The 23,407-nt window shown below is 41.1% G+C and overlaps 2 protein-coding genes across 10 annotated transcripts in view; both read left to right on the top strand.

The window, feature by feature from the left end:
* The window catches only part of ANKRD26 (ankyrin repeat domain containing 26), a 98,718-nt gene that overhangs the window by 22,688 nt on the left and 52,623 nt on the right, over positions 1 to 23,407 (top strand). For 8 of the 9 annotated variants that reach the window (XM_008002609.3, XM_008002608.3, XM_073018811.1 and 5 more), the window contains 6 exons: positions 14,347 to 14,476; positions 16,876 to 16,937; positions 19,313 to 19,406; positions 22,153 to 22,251; positions 22,853 to 22,881; positions 22,976 to 23,048. In XM_008002609.3, the coding sequence (XP_008000800.3) occupies positions 14,347 to 14,476; positions 16,876 to 16,937; positions 19,313 to 19,406; positions 22,153 to 22,251; positions 22,853 to 22,881; positions 22,976 to 23,048 (487 nt within the window). The remainder of the gene's footprint in view (positions 1 to 14,346; positions 14,477 to 16,875; positions 16,938 to 19,312; positions 19,407 to 22,152; positions 22,252 to 22,852; positions 22,882 to 22,975; positions 23,049 to 23,407) is intronic. The other variant, XM_008002611.3, reaches the window with a different exon arrangement.
* On the top strand, positions 14,497 to 15,825 carry LOC119618811 (heterogeneous nuclear ribonucleoprotein A1-like). The gene has a single exon (XM_037983411.2). The coding sequence runs from the start codon at positions 14,834 to 14,836 to the stop codon at positions 15,530 to 15,532; it is 699 nt and encodes a 232-aa protein (XP_037839339.1). The 5' UTR covers positions 14,497 to 14,833; the 3' UTR covers positions 15,533 to 15,825.

Raw genomic sequence — 23,407 nt, 5'->3', positions numbered from 1 at the left:
ATTCATTTGTTCTTGAGTGCAGTTTAAGACCAGTGTTTTTTTGTTGGCTTTCTGCCTTGATGATGTGTCTAGTGCTGTCAGTGGAGTGTTGAAGTCCTGTACTGTTATTGTGTTGCTATCTCTTTTCTTAGGTTTTGTTAGGTCTAGTAGTAATTGTTTTATGAATTTGGGAGCTCTGAAGATAGGTGCATATATATTTAGGATTTTTAGATCTTATTGAATCGATCCTTTTATCGTTATATATGTGACCATTTTTATCTATTTTTACTGTCGTTGCTTTAAACTCTGTTTTATCTGATATAGGAATAGCTTCTCATGCTCACTTTTGGTTTCTCTTTGTGTGAAATATCTTTTTCCACCCCTTTGTCTTGAGAGTACAGGAATCCTTACATGATAGGTGTGTCTCCTGAAAACAGTAGAGAATTTGGTTTGTGATTTTTAAAAATCCATTCTGCCAACCTGCATCTTTTAAGTGGCGCATTTAGACCATTTACATTCAATGGTAATATTGAGATGTGAGGTGCTATTCCAGTCATTATGTTGATTGTTACTTAGTGACTTTGTTTCCTCTATTATGTTTTGTTTTATAAACCTTGTGAATTGTATGCTTTCAGAAGTTTCTAATCTGTTTTGTATCAACCTTTTATTTCAATATTGAGAACTTTTATATGTATTTCTTGTAGGGCTGGTCTAGTATTGACAGATTCCCTCAGCATTTCCTGGTTCAAGAAAGACTTTATTTTTCCTTCATTTATGAAACTTAGTTTTGTTTGATACAGAATTCTTGGCTGACAATTTTTTTCCTATTTAAGGAGGCTGTAGATAGGACTGCAATCTCTCCTGGCTTGTGAAGGTTTCTGCTGAGAAGTCTGCTGTTAATCTGATAGGTTTTCCTTTACAGGTTATTTTTAAAAATTAATTTAATTTAATTTAATTTTATTCTTTTTATTTTTGTCTGATTGGATTAATTTGAAAGCCTTGTCTTCAAACTCTGAAGTTCTTACTTCTATTTGGCATAGCCTACTGTTAAAACTTCCCACTACTTTTTTTTCCCCCTTGAGACAGAGTCTCTCTCTGTCACCCAGGCTGGAGTAGCATGATCTCAGCTCACTGCAACCTCCACCCGCTGGATTCAAGCACTTCTCCTGCTTCAGCTTCCCTAGTAGCTGGGATTGTAGGTATACACTACCACGCCCGGCTAATTTTTGTGTTTTTAGTAGAGGCAGGGTTTCGCCATGTTGGCCAGGATGGTCTCAAACTCCTGACCTCAAGCGATCCATCCACCTTGGCCTCCCAAAGTGCTGAGATTACAGGCATGAGTCACCACACCCATCCCCCCACTACATTTTGTAGTTCCCTAAATGTGTCTTTCATTTCCAGAAGTTCTGATTGGTTTTTCTTTAAAATATCTTTCTCTTTGGAAAATTTTTCATTAAGATCCTGAATTGTTTTTAAAAATTTCTATATGTTGGTTTTTACCTTGCCCTTATATATTCTTGAGTAATAGTCAATCTTTTGAATTCTTTATCTGGTATTTCAAAGATTTCATCTTGTTTTGGATCAATTGCTGGAGAGTTAGTGTGATCTTTTAGGGGGATTATAGAATGCTGTTTTTTCATATTGCCAGAATTATTTTTCTGGTTCCTTCTAATTTGGGTGGACTATTTCTTCTAATTATTTTTGAATTTATTTTTGATTTGACTGGGTTTTTTTTAATTTACTTTTCCCCCCTTGAGGATGTGACTTTAATGTCTATAGTTTATTGTCACCTAGCTTCAGCTCTGGGTGCTTTCAGTAGTGAAGACCTTGTAGTAGTGAGTTCCTTGGTTACAGAGAATCTTTCTGTGATGATTTTCTCAGATGTTGGTAGTAATAGCGATGTACTGGGTGTGTGAGCAGGTTCACTGTTTCCTGTGGGACTGGAGTGGCAGAAGTTTCGCGAATCTTATCTCATTCTCCAGTGTTGTGCACTTAAAAATTCAGCTGCCTACTCTGTTTCCTAAAACATTTTTTTCCCCAGTATTTTATTTACTGGATCGAACATTTCAGGCCTCAGACTGAAGGTTCTCATGGGTAAAAACTGGTTGCAGCTAAAGCAGGTGGATAAATGCAGTACCCCAAGGGTGACCTTGACAGAGGTGGCTGGGGGAGCTCTCAGTGATATGCACTAAGGTGTTTTCAGGGGGAAGGGAGGGAGCCACCACAGCTCCCCTTCCAGGCCAGCAGGAAAGCAGTCTGCCTCCCAGTCACACTCCTGACCTGGTGTTCTAGCTAGTCAGATCAGACAGGACCTTTTTTTAATCTGCAGGAATACTCGTGTTCTATGTAGAGAGGGATTGTGATCCTCATGCAAGCCTGAACGTGGAGGGCACTCCTGTGGGATGCGGTCACCCTGAAGTGCTTCAGGAAGGCTGTCTACGGATGCACCCACGTCATGCTCTCATGGGAAAAGCCCCAGCTGTGTCTGCAGTGGTGGGCGAGAGGGAGAAGTTCTCTTCTCCAAGACTCTTCACATGCCCCAGGGCTACCTGTTAAGGGAAAGCCCTAGATTTTCTCCACTGAGGCCAGCACTGCACCTGTCGCTCTGCTGAAAAAAACTTCCCACAAGCAGAAGGCCTGCAGTCTGGTTTCTTTTTTTCCCTCGGGGTGCCCTCTCACTGTGGTGCATTCCTTCCCCTGGGAGTAGCAGCCCTTGAGGACCTGGCTGCTGTGAATCCTGCTGCTCCTCTGGGTCTAGCCACCCAGTGAACTGCCATACTCCAGGGTGGTGCTGAGGAATGTCGGCAAGGGATCCAGTGAGATGACCTGTCCTCGAGTCTCCCAGCAGTGGGTACCAGCACCTGCTCTGATAGGGTGGGAAGGGGAATGACGTAGACCCTGTGAGATTTCCTTCATTACAAATAGCCTTTGTGTGTTTTCTCAAATGCCAGCTGTAGTATTAATGTGCTGGGCTCATAGACAGACACAGGACCTCCTGGTTAGCCAGAATGGTGCAGGCCGTGGTGATAACTGAGGACGCACAGATGTTTCCTACTTCCTTGGTACTGTGACATTGTGCTTGCAGATGCTGTGCTGGTTGACTTTCAGCCAGGAGGTGGCGCTTGCAAAAGAGCGCCAGTTGCGGAGGTAGTGGTAGGATTTGTTTGCCTTAGGTTACCCAAGGGAACTACTCTGGAGTCTCAGACAATGGTTGGGGCCATCGAGCTCTCAGAAGTCCCTGTCCGTTGTGTTATGTTAGCATGGCAGGTGGAGGGGCAAAGCCGGGTCGGAGCTGGGTGAGGCCAGTCCACACTCTGGCTCCCCACATGTGGGCGCCAGCAGCGGCCCCACTGGGGATCAGAGGGCAGTTCCCTGGCTGCTAGAGTAATGCTCCAGGGAGGAGCTCAGCTGCCGCTGCTGCACAAAAGAATCCACAGAAGGAGCCGGGGATGTCAGGCAGCTGTAAGTCTCACTCAGCTCTCACGGGCTTGGCAAGGCAGGTCTCATACCTATAGGGTTCTGCTAGCAGCAGCTAGTTGGGTTCCAGTCAGCCTGTGCTTGGAACTCAAAATTGCCCCAGGCCAAAAGCCTCCCTGAGGTACAGGAGCCTTACTTTCAAGCCACGCCCCTCCTGATCCGCCTGTGGAACAAGGGGCATCCAGCTCCTGCAGCCTGGACTATAGCACACTGCTTGTTCACCCCGTGGTTCTGGCCAACAGGGTCATCGCCACTCAAGATAATATGGCAGCTCTCATTTGGGAGCTTCTCTCCACCTGTGACAGCAGCCTGAGTTAGCTGACTGACTTCTGGGAGGATGCCTGTGAGGTAGGATCAGGAATGGTTTCCCTCTGTCGCTGCTAGAGTCAGGCAATGCATGCAAAGTGTGTGGGGATGCCACTTCTTCTCGCGTGCTCCCCACTGCTCACTCAGCTCCAGCGCATGGGGAGTTAGGGCTTCCCTGTGACCTGGATTGCCAGGCTTCCCTGTGGAAGTGTGTGTCCCAGAGACCGTCTCTCCCGTTCACACTCTGGAGACTCACGATTTTCTACCTGGTTCATTGTGTACACTGCTGCCCGCCTGTTCTTTCACAGGGTCTCTGGTTTCTTTAAATTTTTCTGTTAAAGTCCTATGTTGCTTCTTCTTGGAAGAAGGTTTGCAGCGCAAATCCCTCCACACTATTTTGTCTTTCCAGATGGGAGAGGCTTGGTCACAGTGCCTCCCATCTGTCATCTTGGGAAAAAAATTAGAGAAAATTAATTTTAGTATAAGCATTCTTAGAGAAATGAATGTAGCAATTATTTATTTCTGCAGATACTCTGATTTATCTTGTACTAATAATTAATATCTGTGTGTAACGGACATATATGCACACACCAAATGAAAGCGATCAAAATTTATTATTGCTTTCTAAAATAAACTGCGTATTATAGAATCATAAGGAAGGAAAGATTGTCAAGGGGTTTTACAAAATTATCTCTGGGCTGGGCGTGGTGGCTCACACCTGTAATCCCAGCGCTTTGGGAGGCCAAGACGGGCAGATCACGAGGTCAGGAGTTGGAGACCAGCCTGGCCAACATGGTGAAACCCTGTCTCTTCCGAAGATACAAAAAATTAGCTGGGCGTGGTGGCACATGCCTATAATCCCAGCTACTGGGGGCTGAGGCAGGAGAATTGCTTGAACCCGGGAGGTGGAGGTTGCAGTGAGCCTAGATCATGCCATTGCACTCCATTCTGGGCAACAGGGCGAGACTCTGTCTCAAAAAAAAAAAAAATCTGGAAGATGATTTTTCACTTTTAAAAGTATCTACAGCAATGAGGATATTTTATATTCTCATCAGGAAGCTTTGTTAACTTTAATATTCATAGTTGTTAAACCTTGCTCATAAATTCATTCATCTCTAAAACTCAGAATCCTGTTGACTTGATTTTTTAGTCCTTTTCTCTGTGTGAATACTAGTCTTGCTTGATAATCACAGATATATTTGAAGACTTTTAAATCTTCAATTTGGATAGTCATAGCTTTCTTTTCTTTTCTTTTCTTTACTTTTCCTCTTTTTTTTTTTTTTTTTTTTTTTTTTTTTTTTTTTTTTGAGACGGAGTCTTGCTCTGTTACCCAGGCTGGAGTACAGTGGCAGGATCTCAGCTCACTGCAACCTCTGCTTCCTGGGTTCAAGCAGTTCTTGTGCCTCAGCCTTCTGAGTAGCTGGGACTACAAGTGTGCACCACCACACATAGATAATTTTTATATTTTTAGTAGAGATGGGGTTTTGCTATGTTGGCTGGTCTTGAACACCTGGCCTCAAGTGATCCGCCCACCTCAGCCTCCCAAAGTGCTGGGATTACAGATGTGAACCACTACACCTGGCCATTTTTTTTTTTTTTTTTAAATACAGAGTCTCTGTTACCCAGGCTGGAGTGCAATGGCATGATCAAGGCTCACTGAAGCTTAAATCTTCCGGATCTGGCTTCAGCCTCCCAAGCAGCTGGGACCATGGGCATACACCACCATGCCCAGCTATTTATTTTTTTGTAGAGATGGGGTCTCACTATATTATCCAGGCTGGTTTTGAACTCCTGGGCTCAAGTGATCCTCCCACCTTGGCCTCCCAAAGTGCTAAGATTGCAGGTGGGGCCCACTGCACCCATCCTCAAATGTTGAAATATGTAATTGAAACCTTAAATCGCATGTTTTTTTTCCCTCTTTGTCTTTTCATTTTCAAAATTTCAGAGTTCTGTGTAGGTTCATATTATTTAACTCTACCAGTTCAGTGTATTTTACAAATATTTATGTACTTAAGACCTATGCTTTTCCTGAGGTCATCTACTTCTACTCTAAATGTTTTTATCCAAATCTGTCTTCTAAATCCCCTAGGTAGGCTGGGTCCAGTGGCTCATGCCTATAATTCCAGCACTTGGGAAGGTGAAGACTGGCGGATCACTTGAGCTCAGCAGTTGGTGACCAGCCTGGGCAACACAGTGAAACCTTGTCTCTGAAAAAAAACCACCAAAAACCTAAGTTCCCCGGGTGCCTCAAATTTTATAGTAGTATGTCCCAAACTGAAGACATTGTTCCTGACTCTTTCCTGACTCTCTGTAATTTACTCTGTCCTCTGGTTTCCTCATCCCGGTAAATAACACCTAGGAAGTAGCACTGAAACATAGAAGCAGGAGAAATCTTGCACTCCAGTTTTCCCTCAAATTACGAATTCAGTCACCCACCAAGTTGTTTATTTTCTACCTGCTTGTCCTTTCTCATATCTTTTTTTTTTTTTTGAGACAACGTCTCACTCTGTTGCCCAAGCTGGAGTGCAATGGCATGACCTCTGCTAACTGCAAGCTCTGCCTCCTGGGTTTAAGCAGTTCTCCTGCATCAGCCTCCCGAGTAGCCGGGATTACAGGCATGTGCCACCATGCCCAGCTAATTTTTGTATTTTTAGTAGAGACGGGGTTCCACCATGTTGACCAGGCTGGTCTTGAACTCCTGACCTCCTGATCTGCGCACTTCTTGGCCTGTCAAAGTGCCGGGATTACAGGTGTGAGCCACCGTGCTGCGCCTGGCCTCATTTCTCATATCTTATTATTGCAATTCACTTTTTTTTTTTTTTTTAAAGATGTCCAAAGAAAATGTGACAGTTCACTTTCTGACCTGTAATTTTGGAATAATCTTTTCTATTTTTGTGCTGACCACTCCCCCCACTCCCATGTCTATCTGTCTTTACATTGCTACCAGGGTGACCTTTCTGAAATGTATTTGTGATGCTCTAACTCACCTGCTTACTGACTGGATCCCCAGTACATGAAAGGGAAAGTTCACATTCTAGCATAAATCAGGTCCTTGGTGGTTTGGCCTGATTTTCCTGTTTTATCTCTTCATCCTATTCCCTCTGACTGTGTTCCAGTTTTACCACATTACTTTGGTACCCTCATTTGTCGTGTTGTTTCATGCCTCATCCTTTTGTTTATGGTGCCCTTTCTAGAAACCTTTTACATTCCCACTCTGCATGTATTACTCCATTGTCACACTGCAAAAAAGAAATACCCCAGACTGGGTAATGTATAACAGAAAGAAGTTTAATTGACTCACAGTTCCGCATGGCTGGGGAGGCCTCAGGAAACTTACAATCATGGCGGAAGGCAAAAGGGAAGCAGGCACCTTCTTCACAAGGCTGTAGGAGAGTGAATTAATGCAGGAGGAACTACCAAACACTTGTAAAACCATCAGATTTCATGAGAACTCACTATCGTGAGAACAGCATGGTGGAAACCACCTCATGATCCAGTTATCTCCTCTGGTCTGTCCCTTGACACATGAAGATTGCAATTCGAGATGAGATTTGGTTGGGGACACAGAGCCAAATCATATCACTGCACTGGGTCTGCCTCATAGTGTGGCCCTATCTTTGCATCATTTCCTGAGCTTCCCAGGTGGAACAGACTGTTCTCTTTTGTGCCCTTACTGTCCTTTATTCACTTCAGTTGTAGAACTAGTGAATTATACTTTTCTGTTCTTATTTGTTTTTATTTATCTCTACCCACACTTGATGAATATAGGACAGAGTCTGTCTTCTGTTTACATTTTTAGTTTTTCCCAGGATAGTGCCTATGATGTGATAGACACATAAGTGTTTATTTACTGACTGGCATAGTTTGGATGTGTGTCCTGCCCCAAATCTCATATTGAAATGTAATCCCCAGTGTTGGAGGTGGGACCTGGTGGGAGGTGATTGGATCATAGGGTCAGATTTCTAGTGAATGGTTTAGCACCATCCCCATTGGTCCTGTCCTTGAGATAGCAAGTGAGTTCTCGTGGGATCTGCTTCTTTAAAAGTGTGCAGCACCTCCCCACCTTGCTGTCTTGCCCTGGCTCTGCCATGTGAGACACCTGCCCCCTCTTTGCCTTCTGCCATGATTATAAGCTTCCTGAGGCCTCCCCAGAAGCAGAAGCTGCTATGCCTCCTATACAGCCTGCAGAACCATGAGCCAATGAAACCTCTTTTCTTCATAAATTACCCAGTCAGGTGTTTCTTTAAAAAAAAAAAAAAAAAAACGGGGGGCGGAGCAAGATGGCCGAATAGGAACAGCTCCAGTCTCCAACTCCCAGCGCGAGCGACACAGAAGACCGGCGATTTCTGCATTTTCAACTGAGGTACTGGGTTCATCTCACTGGGGAGTGCCAGACGATCGGTGCTGGTCAGCTGCTGCAGCCCGACCAGCAAGAGCTGAAGCAGGGCGAGGCATTGCCTCACCTGGAAAGCGCAAGGGGGAAGGGAATCCCTTTTCCTAGCCAGGGGAACTGAGACACACAACACCTGGAAAATCGGGTAACTCCCACCCCAATACTGCGCTTTAAGCAGACAGGCACACCAGGAGATCATATCCCACACCTGGCCGGGAGTGTCCCACACCCACGGAGCCTCCCTCATTGCTAGCACAGCAGTCTGTGATCTACCGGCAAGGCAGCAGCGAGGCTGGGGGAGGGGCGCCCGCCATTGCTGAGGCTTAAGTAGGTAAACAAAGCTGCTGGGAAGCTCGAACTGGGTGGAGCTCACAGCAGCTCAAGGAAACCTGCCTGTCTCTGTAGACTCCACCTCTGGGGACAGGGCACAGTAAATAATAACAAACGCAGCAGCTCTGCAGACGCAAACGACTCTGTCTGACAGCTTTGAAGAGAGCAGTGGATCTCCCAACACGGAGGTTGAGATCTGAGAAGGGACAGACTCCCTGCTCAAGTGGGTCCCTGACCCCTGAGTAGCCTAACTGGGAGACATCCCCCACTAGGGGCAGTCTGACACCCCACACCTCACAGGGTGGAGTACACCCCTGAGAGGAAGATTCCAAAGCAAGAATCAGACAGGTACACTCGCTGTTCAGAAATATTCTATCTTCTGCAGCCTCTGCTGCTGATACCCAGGCAAACAGGGTCTGGAGTGGACCTCAAGCAATCTCCTACAGCTACAACCTACAGCTGAGGATCCTGACTGTTAGAAGGAAAGCTATCAAACAGGAAGGACACCTACACCAAAACCCCATCAGTACATCACCATCATCAAAGACCAGAGGCAGATAAAACCACAAAGATGGGGAAAAAGCAGGGCAGAAAAGCTGGGAATTCAAAAAATAAGAGCGCATCTCCCCCGGCAAAGGAGCGCAGCTCATCGCCAGCAACGGATCAAAGCTGGACGGAGAATGACTCCGACGAGATGAGAGAAGAAGGCTTCAGTCCATCAAATTTCTCAGAGCTAAAGGAGGAATTACGTACCCAGCGCAAAGAAACTAAAAATCTTGAAAAAAAAGTGGAAGAATTGATGGCTAGAGTAATTAATGCAGAGAAGCTCACAAACGAAATGAAAGAGACGAAAACCATGGCACGAGAAATACGTGACAAATGCACAAGCTTCAGTAACCGTCTCGATCAACTGGAAGAAAGAATGTCAGTGATGGAGGATCAAATGAATGAAATGAAGCGAGAAGAGAAACCAAAAGAAAAAAGAAGAAAAAGAAATGAACAAAGCCTGCAAGAAGTATGGGATTATGTAAAAAGACCAAATCTACGTCTGATTGGGGTGCCTGAAAGTGAGGGGGAAAATGGAACCAAGTTGGAAAACACTCTTCAGGATATCATCCAGGAGAACTTCCACAACCTAGTAGGGCAGGCCAACATTCAAATCCAGGAAATACAGAGAACGCCACAAAGATACTCCTCGAGAAGAGCAACTCCAAGACACATAATTGCCAGATTCACCAAAGTTGAAATGAAGGAAAAAATCTTAAGGGCAGCCAGAGAGAAAGGTCGGGTTACCCACAAAGGGAAGCCCATCAGACTAACAGCAGATCTCTCGGCAGAAACTCTTCAAGCCAGAAGAGAGTGGGGGCCAATATTCAACATTCTTAAAGAAAAGAATTTTAAACCCAGAATTTTATATCCAGCCAAACTAAGTTTCATAAGTGAAGGAGAAATAAAATCCTTTACAGATAAGCAAATGCTTAGAGATTTTGTCACCACTAGGCCTGCCTTACAAGAGACCCTGAAGGAAGCACTAAACATGGAAAGGAACAACCGGTACCAGCCATTGCAAAAACATGCCAAAATGTAAAGACCATCAAGGCTAGGAAGAAACTGCATCAACTAACGAGCAAAATAACCAGTTAATATCATAATGGCAGGATCAAGTTCACACATAACAATCTTAACCTTAAATGTAAATGGACTAAATGCTCCAATTAAAAGACACAGACTGGCAAACTGGATAAAGAGTCAAGACCCATCAGTCTGCTGTATTCAGGAGACCCATCTCACACGCAGAGACATACATAGGCTCAAAATAAAGGGATGGAGGAAGATTTACCAAGCAAATGGAGAACAAAAAAAAGCAGGGGTTGCAATACTAGTCTCTGATAAAACAGACTTTAAACCATCAAAGATCAAAAGAGACAAAGAAGGCCATTACATAATGGTAAAGGGATCAATTCAACAGGAAGAGCTAACTATCCTAAATATATATGCACCCAATACAGGAGCACCCAGATTCATAAAGCAAGTCCTTAGAGACTTACAAAGAGACTTAGACTCCCATACAATAATAATGGGAGACTTCAACACTCCACTGTCAACATTAGACAGATCAACGAGACAGAAAGTTAACAAAGATATCCAGGAATTGAACTCATCTCTGCAGCAAGCAGACCTAATAGACATCTATAGAACTCTCCACCCCAAATCAACAGAATATACATTCTTCTCAGCACCACATCATACTTACTCCAAAATTGACCACGTAATCGGAAGTAAAGCACTCCTCAGCAAATATACAAGAACAGAAATTATAACAAACTGTCTCTCAGACCACAGTGCAATCAAATTAGAACTCAGGACTAAGAAACTCAATCAAAACTGCTCAACTACATGGAAACTGAACAACCTGCTCCTGAATGACTACTGGGTACATAACGAAATGAAGGCAGAAATAAAGATGTTCTTTGAAACCAATGAGAACAAAGATACAACATACCAGAATCTCTGGGACACATTTAAAGCAGTGTGTAGAGGGAAATTTATAGCACTAAATGCCCACAAGAGAAAGCAGGAAAGATCTAAAATTGACACTCTAACATCGCAATTAAAAGAACTAGAGAAGCAAGAGCAAACACATTCGAAAGCTAGCAGAAGGCAAGAAATAACTAAGATCAGAGCAGAACTGAAGGAGATAGAGACACAAAAAACCCTCCAAAAAATCAATGAATCCAGGAGTTGGTTTTTTGAGAAGATCAACAAAATTGACAGACCACTAGCAAGACTAATAAAGAAGAAAAGAGAGAAGAATCAAATCGACGCAATTAAAAATGATAAAGGGGATATCACCACCGACCCCACAGAAATACAAACTACCATCAGAGAATACTATAAACACCTCTACGCAAATAAACTGGAAAATCTAGAAGAAATGGATAATTTCCTGGACACTTACACTCTTCCAAGACTAAACCAGGAAGAAGTTGAATCCCTGAATAGACCAATAGTAGGCTCTGAAATTGAGGCAATAATTAATAGCCTACCAACCAAAAAAAGTCCAGGACCAGATGGATTCACAGCTGAATTCTACCAGAGGTACAAGGAGGAGCTGGTACCATTCCGTCTGAAACTATTCCAATCAATAGAAAAAGAGGGAATCCTCCCTAACTCATTTTATGAGGCCAACATCATCCTGATACCAAAGCCTGGCAGAGACACAACAAAAAAAGAGAATTTTAGACCAATATCCCTGATGAACATCGATGCAAAAATCCTCAATAAAATACTGGCAAACCGGATTCAGCAGCACATCAAAAAGCTTATCCACCATGATCAAGTGGGCTTCATCCCTGGGATGCAAGGCTGGTTCAACATTCGCAAATCAATAAACATAATCCAGCATATAAACAGAACCAAAGACAAGAACCACATCATTATCTCAATAGATGCAGAAAAGGCTTTTGACAAAATTCAACAGCCCTTCATGCTAAAAACGCTCAATAAATTCGGTATTGATGGAACGTACCTCAAAATCATAAGAGCTATTTATGACAAACCCACAGCCAATATCATACTGAATGGGCAAAAACTGGAAAAATTCCCTTTGAAAACTGGCACAAGACAGGGATGCCCTCTCTCACCACTCCTATTCAACATAGTGTTGGAAGTTCTGGCTAGGGCAATCAGGCAAGAGAAAGAAATCAAGGGGATTCAGTTAGGAAAAGAAGAAGTCAAATTGTCCCTGTTTGCAGACGACATGATTGTATATTTAGAAAACCCCATTGTCTCAGCCCAAAATCTCCTTAAGCTGATCAGCAACTTCAGCAAAGTCTCAGGATACAAAATTAATGTGCAAAAATCACAAGCATTCTTATACACCAGTGACAGTCAAACAGAGAGCCAAATCAGGAATGAACTTCCATTCACAATAGCTTCAAAGAGAATAAAATACCTAGGAATCCAACTTACAAGGGATGTAAAGGACCTCTTCAAGGAGAACTACAAACCACTGCTCAGTGAAATAAAAGAGGACACAAACAAATGGAAGAACATACCATGCTCATGGATAGGAAGAATCAATATCGTGAAAATGGCCATACTGCCCAAGGTAATTTATAGATTCAATGCCATCCCCATCAAGCTACCAATGAGCTTCTTCACAGAATTGGAAAAAACTGCTTTAAAGTTCATATGGAACCAAAAAAGAGCCCGCATCTCCAAGACAATCCTAAGTCAAAAGAACAAAGCTGGAGACATCACGCTACCTGACTTCAAACTATACTACAAGGCTGCAGTAACCAAAACAGCATGGTACTGGTACCAAAACAGAGATATAGACCAATGGAACAGAACAGAGTCCTCAGAAATAATACCACACATCTACAGCCATCTGATCTTTGACAAACCTGAGAGAAACAAGAAATGGGGAAAGGATTCCCTATTTAATAAATGGTGCTGGGAAAACTGGCTAGCCATAAGTAGAAAGCTGAAACTGGATCCTTTCCTTACTCCTTATACGAAAATTAATTCAAGATGGATTAGAGACTTAAATGTTAGACCTAATACCATAAAAATCCTAGAGGAAAACCTAGGTAGTACCATTCAGGACATAGGCATGGGCAAAGACTTCATGTCTAAAACACCAAAAGCAACGGCAGCAAAAGCCAAAATTGACAAATGGGATCTCATCAAACTAAAGAGCTTCTGCACAGCAAAAGAAACTACCATCAGAGTGAGCAGGCAACCTACAGAATGGGAGAAAATTTTTGCAATCTACTCATCTGACAAAGGGCTAATATCCAGAACCTACAAAGAACTCAAACAAATTTACAAGAAAAAAACAAACAACCCCATCCAAAAGTGGGCAAAGGATATGAACAGACATTTCTCAAAAGAAGACATTCATACAGCCAACAGACACATGAAAAAATGCTCATCATCACTGGCCATCAGAGAAATGCAAATCAAAACCACAATGAGATACCATCTCACACCAGTTAGAATGGCGATCATTCAAAAGTCAGGAAACAACAGGTGCTGGAGAGGATGTGGAGAAATAGGAACACTTTTACACTGTTGGTGGGATTGTAAACTAGTTCAACCATTATGGAAAACAGTATGGCGATTCCTCAAGGATCTAGAACTAGATGTACCATATGACCCAGCCATCCCATTACTGGGTATATACCCAAAGGATTATAAATTATGCTGCTATAAGGACACATGCACACGTATGTTTATTGCAGCACTATTCACAATAGCAAAGACTTGGAATCAACCCAAATGTCCATCAGTGACAGATTGGATTAAGAAAATGTGGCACATATACACCATGGAATACTATGCAGCCATAAAAAAGGATGAGTTTGTGTCCTTTGTAGGGACATGGATGCAACTGGAAACCATCATTCTTAGCAAACTATCACAAGAACAGAAAACCAAACACCGCATGTTCTCACTCGTAGGTGGGAACTGAACAATGAGATCACTTGGACTCGGGAAGGGGAACATCACACACCGGGGCCTATCATGGGGAGGGGGGAGGGGGGAGGGATTGCATTGGGAGTTATACCTGATGTAAATGACGAGTTGATGGGTGCAGCACACCAACATGGCACAAGTATACATATGTAGCAAACCTGCACGTTGTGCACATGTACCCTACAACTTGAAGTTTAATAATAATAAATAAATAAATAAATAAATAAATAAATAAATAAATAAATAAAAACTATGACCCCATCTTGGATGACCAGGTATTTCTTTATGGTAGTGCAAGAACGGACTAATACAGTGTCTGATTGAATGAGTAAGTGAATAAATACAGTGTTTTCTGAAGTTGTTTTTTTTTTTTATAGGAAGAACCAACAAAGCCAGCTGTTGGAGAAAAAGAAAATGGTATTGATATTATTGAAAGTGCTCCACTAGAGCAAACAAATAATGACAATTTGACTTATGTTGATGAAGTGCACAAAAATAATAGAAGTGGTAAGTTAGTGGATATCGCTGAATATTTTTCTATCCTTAAATTCTATTCTAAGGGCCAGATGTGGTGGCTCACACCTGTAATCCCAGCACTTTGGGAGGCTGAGGTGGGTGGATCACTTGAGGTCAGGAGTTCAAGACCAGCCTAAGCCAACATGGTGAAACCCTGTCTCTACTAAAATACAAACATTGGCCCGTGGATGCCGCCGAAGAAGCATTGTTAAAGTCTCTTTTCTCCCTGCCATCATATCTAAGTCAGTGTCTCCTAAAGAGCCCGAACAGCTGAGGAAGCTCTTCATTGGAGGGTTGAGCTTTGAAATAACCGATGAGAGCCTGAGGAGCCATTCTGAGCAATGGAGAATGCTCATGGACTGTGTGGTAATGAGAGATCCAAACACCAAGCGCTCCAGGGGCTTTGAGTTTGTCACATATGCCACTGTGGAGGAGATGGATGCAGCCATAAATGCAAGGCCACACAAGGTAGATGGAAGAGTTGTGGAACCAAAGAGAGCTGTCTCAAGAGAAGATTCTCAAAGACCAGGTGCCCACTTAGCTGTGAAAAAGATATTTGTTGGTGGCCTTAAAGAAGATACTGAAGAACATCACCTAAGAGATAATTTTGAACAGTATGGAAAAATTGAAGTGATTGAAATCATGACTGACCGAGGCAGTGGCAAGAAAAGGGGCTTTGCCTTTGTAACCTTTGACGACCATGACTCTATGGATAAGATTGTCATTCAGAAATACCATACTGTGAATGGCCACAACTGTGAAGTTAGGAAAGCCCTGTCAAAGCAAGAGATGGCTAGTGCTTCATCCAGCCAAAGAGGTCGAAGTGGTTCTGGAAACTTTGGTGGTGGTCATGGAGGTGGTTTCGGTGGGAATGACAACTTTGGTCGTGGAGGAAACTTCAGTGGTCGTGGTGGCTTTGGTGGCAGCCGTGGTGGTGGTGGATATGGTGGCAGTGGGGATGGCTATAATGGATTTGGTAATGATGGAAGCAATTTTGGAGGTGGTGAAAGCTACAATGATTTTGGCAATTACAACAGTCAGTCTTGAAATTTTGGACCCACGAAGGGAGGACATTTTGGAGGCAGAAGCTCTGGCCCCTATGGCGGTGGAGGCCAATACTTTGCAAAACCACGAAACCAAGGTGGCTATGGCAGTTCCAGCAGCAGCAGTAGCTATGGCAATGGCAGAAGATTTTAATTAGGAAACAAAGCTTAGCAGGAGAGGAGAGCCAGAGAAGTGACAGGGAAGCTACAGGTTGCAACAGATTTGTGAACTCAGCCAAGCACAGTGGTGGCAGGGCCTAGCTGCTACAAAGAAGACATGTTTTAGACAAATACTCATGTGTGTGGGCAAAAAACTCGAGGACTGTATTTGTGACTAATTGTATAATAGGTTATTTTAGTTTCTGTTCTGTGGAAAGGGTAAAGCATTCCAACAAAGGGTTTTAATGTAGATTTTGTGTTTTTGCATCCATGCTGTTGATTGCTAAATGTAATAGTCTGATCGTGATGCTGAATAAATGTCTTTTTATTAACGTGCTGTGTAAAGTTAGTCTACTCTGAAGCCATCTTGGTAAATTTCCCCAACAATGTGAAGTTAGAATTCCTTCAGGGTGATGCCAGGTTCTATTTGGAATTTATATACAACCAGCTTGGATGGAGAAGCCATTGTCTTCGGAAACCTTGGTATAGTTGAACTGATAGTTACTGTCGTGACCTGAAGTTCACCATTAAGAGGGATTACCCAAGCAAAATCATGGAATTATTGGTTATAAAAGTGATTGTTGGCACATCCTATGCAATATATCTAAATTGAATAATGGTACCAGATAAAATTATAGATGGGAATGAAGCTTGTGTATCATCCATTATCATGTGTAATTAATAAACAATTTAATTATCTTGAAAAAAAACAATACAAACATTAGCTGGGTGTGGTGGTGCATGCCTATAACCCCAGGTACCTGGGAGGCTGAGGCAGAGAATTGCTTGAACCCAGGAGATGGAAGTTGCAGTGGGCTGAGATTGTGCCGCTGCACTCCAGCCTGGGTAACAGAGTGAGACTCTGTCTCAAAAAAGAACCAAACAAACAAACAAACAAACAAAAAAACTCTATTCTAAGACAACCAATTAACATATGCAGACCCAAGTATTATATTCATTTTAAAAATATTTTTCTTTTGCTGTCTTTCTTCATATTACCAATTTTGTCCTGAGACTGCATCAACCTTGTGAAATTCTTTTTTTGCTATTATTTTTATTTTATTGAAATATTCATGAATGGACATAGACTTGTATATGTATTTAATTTTTTATATTTGTAGATATATGTATTTAAAATTTACAATAGTAAATGTTCTTATGCATGTATCTGTGTATCACATTTGATAGATATGATGTCCGCATTAGGATTAGGACAAGAGGAAGATATAGAATCACCTTGGGATTCTGAGGTACTGTCTATGGTTGTTACTGTTATTTTAAAATATAAGCATTGAGTGATGTTTAAAACATAAAGCGATGCTCTGACTTGACTTTTTTACCTCTGCATACATCCATAAGGAACTACTTTCTTATATTTTTCAGTGTATAATTAATAAAGTATGTGCTAAGTATATTGTTGTTGCATAGTATAATTCTGCTAATTTGCAGGATTCATTTAAGAATCCAGTGTAGGATAGTGCAAAAAATAAAATTAAATTTAAAAAGAACAAAAAAAGCTTAGAAGTCACAAGGAATTAGTATGGGTTCTGAAGTTAAGTTTATCTAAAAACTAAAGAATTATTTCAGGTCAGCCAGGCGAGGTGGCTCATGCCTGTAATCCAAGCACTTTGGGAGGCCGAGGCGGGCGGATCATGAGGGCAGGAGATGGAGATCATCCTGGCCAACATGGTAAAACCCCGTCTCTACAAAAATACAAAAATTTAGCTGCGTATGGTGGCGTGTGCCTGTAGTCACTATTCGGGAGGCTGGGGCAGGGGAATCGCTTGAACCCGGGAGGCAGAGGTTGTAGTGAGCTGAGATCGCGCCACTGCACTCCATCCTGGCAACAGAGCAAGACTCCGCCTCAAAAAAAAAGAATTATTTCAGGTTAACCTATGGCCATGTATATGATTCTGTGTTACGTATGGATGAGTAAAAGGCCTAATGAGATTCAGAGAGAAACGGTTTGGAATGTAGTTTTTTTTCTTGACAACTTAGAACTTGAAAAGATAATGTCTGGGACTTTAAAGTATTAATATATATTTGTATAGATCTGCAGGGAACTTTCAGGAGAAGGAAGGATATGGAGAATAATAACGATTTGGTTGAGTGGTATTGTAATAAGTAGAAATGATTTTCAAAATCATTTCCAGTGACTTAATAAATATTCAGGGTACTTTTTGTAAATGTGAAGGCAGTAGTGTCAAGAAAAGAATGGGAAAGTTGGAACAGGAATGTGGATTTCTAATTTGGGGTATAAGTTTCACTAGATAGTTACTGGAGATATCTTATAGGAATATAGTGAGTTGACACTTGAGACCTTCCCAATGAGATTTTAAATGTTTGAGCTTGAATAAATTGAGTACTAACCCCGTGCTAGACTATTAGACACTGCAGGTACAAGGTGAGGGCTTATGCTCTAGTAGTGGGAACTGAAAAACAAGTAAATCACAAACACTTATAAGTCACTATAAGTGCTTCATATGAAGAAAACAGAGAGTATTAGGTTAGAGAAAATTGAGGGAGTTTGTAGTTAGGATGGGAATCGGAGTGGGAGTGAAATTCTGTAGTCAGAGAAGATCTTTCTGAGTGTGACTTTAGAGTGCCAACTAAAGGAAGAGAAGGAGCAGCCATCAGAAAGGCTAGGAGGAGGGCATTCTGGGCAGAGGACACAATCATCAGATCTGTTCATCATTTAACTCTTAACATCTTAGAATGACCAAGAAGCAGGAAGCCGGGTAACCATCATCATCATCATTTTTATTATTATAGTGCATAGAAAAGAAAATGTGCAAAAAAATGCCTGGCACATTTCACATGCTTAATACATAAATGTTCTTATTCTTCTGTTTTTATGAAGGCTTGCTACACTTCTTTGGAATTATTTCTTAATTGGGAAAGAGTTTATATTCTGTATCTTATATTTCCTTGCTTTTCTTTAGACATAACATAAAGCAAAGTTTTTCTTACTGCTTTGTCATTTTAGTCAACCATTTTCCTATCAGTAAAAGTTTTATCAAAAAGTATTTAGATTTTTTCTAAGCCATTGTTTACTTAAATGAAGCAGCTTCTGCAGTGTTCTGTTTATACTTAACAGGACATACTCCAGTTTCTTATCATGCCACATATCTTAACACTAAACATTTCTATAATTAGAAATATTTTAAATATTTAATGCTGTACTATAGCGAGTGTATTCTATTTTTTAAAATACACTTTTTTTTCCCTCTTAATCAGGCAGCCCCCAAACCAGAATAGGTTCAGAGAAGCTCCCCTCTTATTTTTGGTGGCGAATACAAAGTAGAGTTAGGTCTTTTGATATTAATTCCTCATTGAACTGTGCACATAAATTAATATTTTGTCTGTTAATATGTGTCCTTGGGCCTTCTGTGTTTGGTTTGCAGAGTCAATAGTCATCTGAAGATGAAAGATAAGCTTAATCTAGTGAGCATATGTGAGGTTCTTTATTGAAATGTTTTGGTTTTCAGTACATACTTATCTTATTTTTAAGCCTAATTGCTTTTAAAATAGGAAATTCATGTAATATTTGAAAGTGATTAGAAAATCTTTAGCAATTCATTCTTTTTGTAAAATTGAAACTCATTATTGATATTAATTTTAACAGAGTATCTCTGAGAATTTTCCACAGAAGTATGTTGATCCTTTAGCTGGGGCTGCAGATCGAAAAGAAAAAAATATAGGAAATGAACAAGCAGAAGGTAAGAGCTATATTTTATTTTAAAAAAGCCATTGGACAGAGTGTTTATTTAAAAACATAACCATTGCTATGTTCTAATAGCCAAAGAAAATCACCTATTAAATACATAGTAAGAATAAAAAGAGGTGAAATTGTGATAAGTCATATATCTTATGTGTCAGCAACAGATTAAATTGCTAGTGCCACTAAGGGAACTGAATTATTAGATCCATTTCAAAATACATTAAGACCTGAGGGAGCCAGGAAATAAGGAAGAGGAGAGGAGTAAAAGAGGACATGAGAATGAGGAAGGCAGAGAGTACAGGGAGTGAATGAAGGGCAAAGAAGCAAGTGTATGTAATGGAGAGTGGCAAAATAAAATAATTCTAGGGCCAGGCGCGGTGGCTCACGCCTTTAATCTCAGCACTTTGGGAGGCCAAAGCGGGCAGATCACTTGAGGTCAGGAGTTCGAGACCAGCCTGGCCAACATGGTGAAACCCTGTCTCTACTAAAAATACAAAAATTAGCTGAGTGTGGTGGCAAGCACCTGTAATTCCAGCTACTTGGGAGGCTGAGGCAAGAGATTTGTTTGAACCTGGGAGGTGGAGGTGACAGTGAGCTGAGATCGCATCACTGCACTCCAGCCTGGGCAACAGAGCAAGACTTCATCTCAAAAATATAAAATTTTAAAAATAAAATAATTCTTTAGAAAATGGAAAAGCAGGGTATTAGAAAGGTAGGAAGAGTTTAAAATGAGCTTCAAGTACCAAAACTTGTTGGAGAAGTAGACCAAAATTTACCCACTCTTCCTATCCTCCTCACTGTTGGGAAGGCAAGGATGGAAGTACTGGACCATCTATGGCACGTTTCATTTGCCATAGATGAATACAGGCATATGTGGTCAGCCATACATATCTATAATTTAATGTCATAGAAAATGTTACATCAGGCTGAGCATGGTGGCTTACACCTGTAATCCCAGCACTTTGGAAGGTAGATAACCTGAGGTCAGGAGTTTGTGACCAGCCTGGCCAAAATGGTGAAGCCCTGTCTCTACTAAAAATACAAACATTAGCCAGGCACGGTGGTGCGTGCCTGTAATCCTAGCTACTTGGGAGGCTCAGGTAGGAGAATCACTTGAACCTGGAGATGGAAGTTGCAGTGAGCCAAGATTGCACCACTGCACTCCAGCCTGGACAACAGTGTGAGATTCTGTCTCTCAAAAAAAAAAAAAAAAAGAAAGAAAGAAAATGTTACTTCATAGGATAGTATCTCAAAGGCCAAAAGAAGAGAACTGGAAAGAAGAGAGTAGGGTTGGTTATGGGGAGATCAAGGAAGACATACTCTGATAAAAAGCCCACTAGCAACTTCGTGACTTGTAATACAGTTTCAGTTTCGGGGACATAGTAGGGAGGAACTTGATGCCAGATTCCAAAAGGGTAATCTAACATAAAAGAATGTGGAAGCACACTAAGTATGGACCAGAGCTTCTTAAAATTTAGTAAATCAGCTGGGAATCTTGTTAAAAATGTACATTTTGATTCAGCAGGCCTGGGGTTCTGTATTTCTAATAAGTTCCCACATAATGCTGATACTTCTGGTCCTTGGACCACACTCTGAGTAACAAGAGTATAGGCTTCCTTTTTGAGACATCTGAAAGAAGAGTTGTTCGACAACAATTCGAGGCATAACAGGATCAAGATAAAGCATTATTTTTCTTTTATTTCTGAGCATGTTTCTAGCCAGAGGAGAAGGAACAAAGAGATGGAGGAATAGAAATTGTAGATATAAGATAACTATTGTTAAATGAAGAGGAAAGAAGTGCTGAGAATATTCCATAAAAAGGATGTAGAATGGGAAGAATCAAGACCACAGATCTAGAGATTACTTTTGCAAAGGAAGAGATTGTGAATGGAGAAAGAGAGGAAAGAAAGAAGTTAGTTGAGTCATTTTGGAGTTAATGATGAGGAAACTTGAGAGAACTCATTTCCAGATGGATTCAGTGTATTTACACTCAAACAGACGATTAGATCATTTCTGCTCCAGAGATTATTACAAGCAGGAGGGCATGCTAGAATTGGGGTAAACTACAGTGATTCATATCTCCTCTCTGTAACTATCAGACATCGAACAGATATGTTGCTTTGGATAGATCGTGGTGGTTCGCCTGTCACTCAGCACTTTGGGAGGCCAAGGTGGGTGGGTTGCTGGAGCCCAGGAGTTTGAGACCAGCCTGGGCAATATGGCGAGACTACATCTCTACAAAAACATACAAAAATTAGGCATGGTGGTGCATGGGCCTGTAGTTCGGCTATTCAGGAGGCTAAGGCAGGAAGATTGCTTGAGCCTGCGAGGTTGAGGTTGCAGGGAGCAATGACCCGTGATTGTGCCACTGCACTACAGTCTGGGTGACAGAGCGAGACTGTATCAAAAAAAAAAAAAAAAAGGATACATGTTGCATTGGTATTAATCAGATGAGTTTTATTTGAATATAGAAACACTGGCTTTTTTCTTAAAGAAAGTTGCTTTTTGGTAATGATAGCTGTTTCATAAAATCCTTTAGAGGCTAACATGATATTTTAGAAATGAAAAAATTACAGTTAATTCCTTGAATACTAAAATTGTTGTTTTCAATAAACACTGCATTGATTTAAAAAACTGCACTAATTTTGAAATATAAAATGTTAATATCTAATTCTGTGGCAATTAAATTTTTTCCTTTTGATAACTATTTCAATATTAAAAGCTTATTATGTGTTATTCCTTAGATATGTTTTATATACCTTCTTGCATGAGTGGATCAAGAAACTTTAAGATGGCTAAACTAGAGGATACAAGAAATGTAGGCATGCCAGTAGCCCACATGGGTATGAAAAAAATGAGTATTTTTGTTAACTGTTACTCTACAAGTGTATATCCAAGCTGATCAATTCAGAACATTTTCTCTGATGAGAAATGAGTTATATATCCAAGTCAAGTGGCATCACAGCTGTGTGCTTCCTACATTACAGGACAAGTTGAAGAACATGATAAGTACTTGTAGTGTAATGGTATAAATGATTCTGATGTGTTGCATTAAAGATATGCTGTCTCATTTTACCATCAGCCTTGACATTTCTCCTCTCAGGGTCATGATTTGCTCCTCTAATTAAAGATTACCTTTCTCTGCATCGACCAGCATGCTCACGTTGGTATATGTGCACCTTTCTATTTTAGTTATAGTCACTTGGAACATAATCTTACATTCAAATCATAACTGCATGTTTTATTAAACCTGTGTTCCTGTTTTTTTCTCCAGTATACTTCTGTCATGTTGCTGTCCTAACCAAAATAAAAAACATCCCAACAATTAACATAATCATTTTCAAACCAAGCATGATGATTCAGGTCATACTAACACTGCATGAATTTATAATTTGCTTTGTCATATTTACATGTAATTGATTATATGTCCCTTTTGCTTTTTAGAGTCTCCTGAGAGATATCTTCACTTGAAGGTAATAAGTTTTGTATTTTTATCTTGAATTATTAAGTGCATATTGTATAAAGTATACATTATTTATTAATCATTTTGTTTCAAAACCCATTCAGCCTACCATTGAAATGAAAGATTCTGTTCCAAATAAAGCAGGAGGAACGAAGGATGTACAAACATCCAAAGCAGGTAAATGCTACAATACGTATTTAACTCTGGAAGGAAGTACATGAAAATTTTTGAAATATTTGAAATGCTCACAGTTTTCTTATTCCTAAGTCTTTTTTTCCCCAAATTTGATGGAAAGATTTTTAAAAAAATTTTTTAAATTAAGACTGAGTCTCACTTTGTCACCCAGACTGGAATGCAGTGGCATGATCTCAGCTCAGTGCAACCTCCGCCTCCCAGGTTCAAGTGATTCTCCTGTCTCAGCCTCCTGAAAAATAACTGGGATTACAGGTGTGCATCACCATGCCTGGCAAATTTTTCTATTTTTAGTAGTGACAGGGTTTCACCATGTTGGCCAGACTGGTCTCAAACTCCTGACC

The sequence above is a fragment of the Chlorocebus sabaeus genome, chromosome 9, assembly GCF_047675955.1.
Source record: "Chlorocebus sabaeus isolate Y175 chromosome 9, mChlSab1.0.hap1, whole genome shotgun sequence".
Lineage (NCBI taxonomy): Eukaryota > Metazoa > Chordata > Mammalia > Primates > Cercopithecidae > Chlorocebus > Chlorocebus sabaeus.
Note: the sequence above shows the minus strand (reverse complement) of the source record. Positions and strands in the feature narration are given on the sequence as shown.

What these genes read in the sequence shown, in the direction of transcription:
- LOC119618811 (XM_037983411.2), top strand. Translation starts at nt 14,834, where the DNA reads ATGCTCATGGACTGTGTGGTAATGAGAGATCCAAACACCAAGCGCTCC.